The sequence below is a fragment of the Pterocles gutturalis genome, unplaced genomic scaffold (genome assembly GCF_000699245.1).
Source record: "Pterocles gutturalis isolate BGI_N339 unplaced genomic scaffold, ASM69924v1 scaffold10688, whole genome shotgun sequence".
Taxonomy (NCBI): domain Eukaryota; kingdom Metazoa; phylum Chordata; class Aves; order Pterocliformes; family Pteroclidae; genus Pterocles; species Pterocles gutturalis.
In genome coordinates this window covers 435-2,165 of record NW_010118069.1, presented here as the reverse complement: position 1 = coordinate 2,165, position 1,731 = coordinate 435, and the positions used below count along the sequence as shown (strand labels likewise).

Sequence of the window (1,731 nt, the reverse complement as noted above, 5' to 3'; positions counted from 1 at the left end):
AATTCGCTGTGTGTCTGCGCTGCAGCGTCCTTTTGCAGGGCGTCGCTGCCTGCCTCGGGTGCTGCAGCAGGGAGGGTGAACTGCATGCCACCAGGCTGCACGGGCCATCCCCTGCGGCTGCAGATACCGTCCCGATACTCCCGCAACGTAAATTAACCCCAGAGCACAACACAAAGGGACTCGAGCAACCCTCTCCCTTCCTTGCAGGTGACCTGGAGAGCTACAAGAAGCAAGCGTTTGTGCTGAAGGAGGGGGTGGAATACCGGATAAAAATCTCCTTTAGGGTAAGAACTCGGATCGGAAAACGGGAGAACAGTTGGAACACGGGATGGCTGCAATCCCAGCACAGGGAGTGCTGAGCTCTGGGAGGTGCTTGGGGGGAGGAAATTGCCTCCTGCTGTGGGGGGTGGGCAGCATGTCCGGGAGGCAGCTTCTCCAGGCCCTGCTTGTGTCTCTGCAGGTTAACAGGGAGATCGTGTCGGGGTTGAAGTATATTCAGCACACATTCCGGAAAGGCGTGAAAAGTAAGTGCTTCTCTGACCCGGTTACTGCTTCGTGCGAGCGCTTTCTGCTCCTTCCCCGTGGTGATGGGGGCTTGCCCGCTGTGGAGGCTGCTGGCTGTGCGGATGTGCAGTCCCTGCCGGAGATCACTGCTGACAGCACTGCTGGCGCGGGGGGTCGCTCCTGGCATGAGGAGCTGTTCCTGGAGTGAAGGGGGCTGTGGGTGCAGGTGCCGTTCTTGTTCTCACAGCTACTCGGGGGATTGCTGTAGCAGTGACAGGCCTTTCGCTTGCTTCAGCCTTGCCCCGAGTGCGGGGGAGGCTCTCACACAGCCTCCTTACGCCTCTTTTCTTCCTCTAGTTGACAAGACCGAATACATGGTTGGGAGCTACGGCCCCCGAGCAGAGGAGTACGAGTTTCTGACCCCCATGGAAGAAGCCCCTAAGGGCATGCTGGCCCGGGGCAGCTACAACGTCAAATCCAAGTTCACAGACGATGATAAGACTGACCACCTGTCCTGGGAGTGGAACCTGACCATCAAGAAGGATTGGAAGGACTAGCCCTTCCCGAGGCCAAACCCCAGAGAGCGTGAATTACCGTAGAAATCCCCCCCCGTACCAAAGTGCTGACATTGGAACCCTCTGACCCTTCACTCCCCTTTATGATTTGACCAGAGAGCTCAGTTTTGTAACGTGCCCCCTTCCCAGAGCATCACCGAGTGCATTGACCAGACCCTGCTGCCTGCATCAGGTCTGCAGCTGCCCGTCCCAGGCCGTGCTGCCCCGGCGCAGAGCGGGAGCGCTCGCTCCCTCGCCAGGCCCTGCGCTGCTCCTCACCTTCCTTCATCCGGTGGGTGCTGGAGGGGAGAGACTCCGTGTTCTGTGCAGGACCCTGCGCTTGGCTTCCTGCGCACAGCTCGGGGCAGCTCCTGCCTCCCCGTAGCTGCAGAGCTCTGATGCCAGGCAGCTCCCGAACCCCTTCGTTGGCTGAAATCACACCTGGCCTGCTTCCGTGTCCCGGGAGCAGCGGCAGCTTCATTTGTGGATGTTCCCTGTAACCATGATGCCTTAACGTGTAACACGTATCCTCTAGGGAGGGGGCCCTGCCCCTGTTACACTTTTTAAATGCCCCCCACCTCCCCCTGGTCCTTGGCACGGCTCCTCTTGGTCACGCCCCTCATGGGTTATTAGGAAAGAGTCACAACTTCCCGCTTTGCTGCTGGTCTGTTCC

At 59.3% G+C, this 1,731-nt stretch overlaps 1 protein-coding gene across 2 annotated transcripts in view; it reads left to right on the top strand.

Annotated features, from left to right (window-relative positions):
• Nucleotides 1-1,469, top strand: part of ARHGDIG (Rho GDP dissociation inhibitor (GDI) gamma) — a 2,473-nt gene extending 1,004 nt beyond the window's left edge. The window contains exons 3-5 of one of the 2 annotated variants that reach the window (XM_010076055.1): nucleotides 208-284; nucleotides 461-524; nucleotides 862-1,469. In XM_010076055.1, coding sequence (XP_010074357.1) covers nucleotides 208-284; nucleotides 461-524; nucleotides 862-1,061 — 341 coding nt within the window. In that variant the 3' untranslated portion in view covers nucleotides 1,062-1,469. The remainder of the gene's footprint in view (nucleotides 1-207; nucleotides 285-460; nucleotides 525-861) is intronic. The other variant, XM_010076056.1, reaches the window with a different exon arrangement.
• The last annotated feature ends 262 nt before the right edge of the window (nucleotides 1,470-1,731 follow it).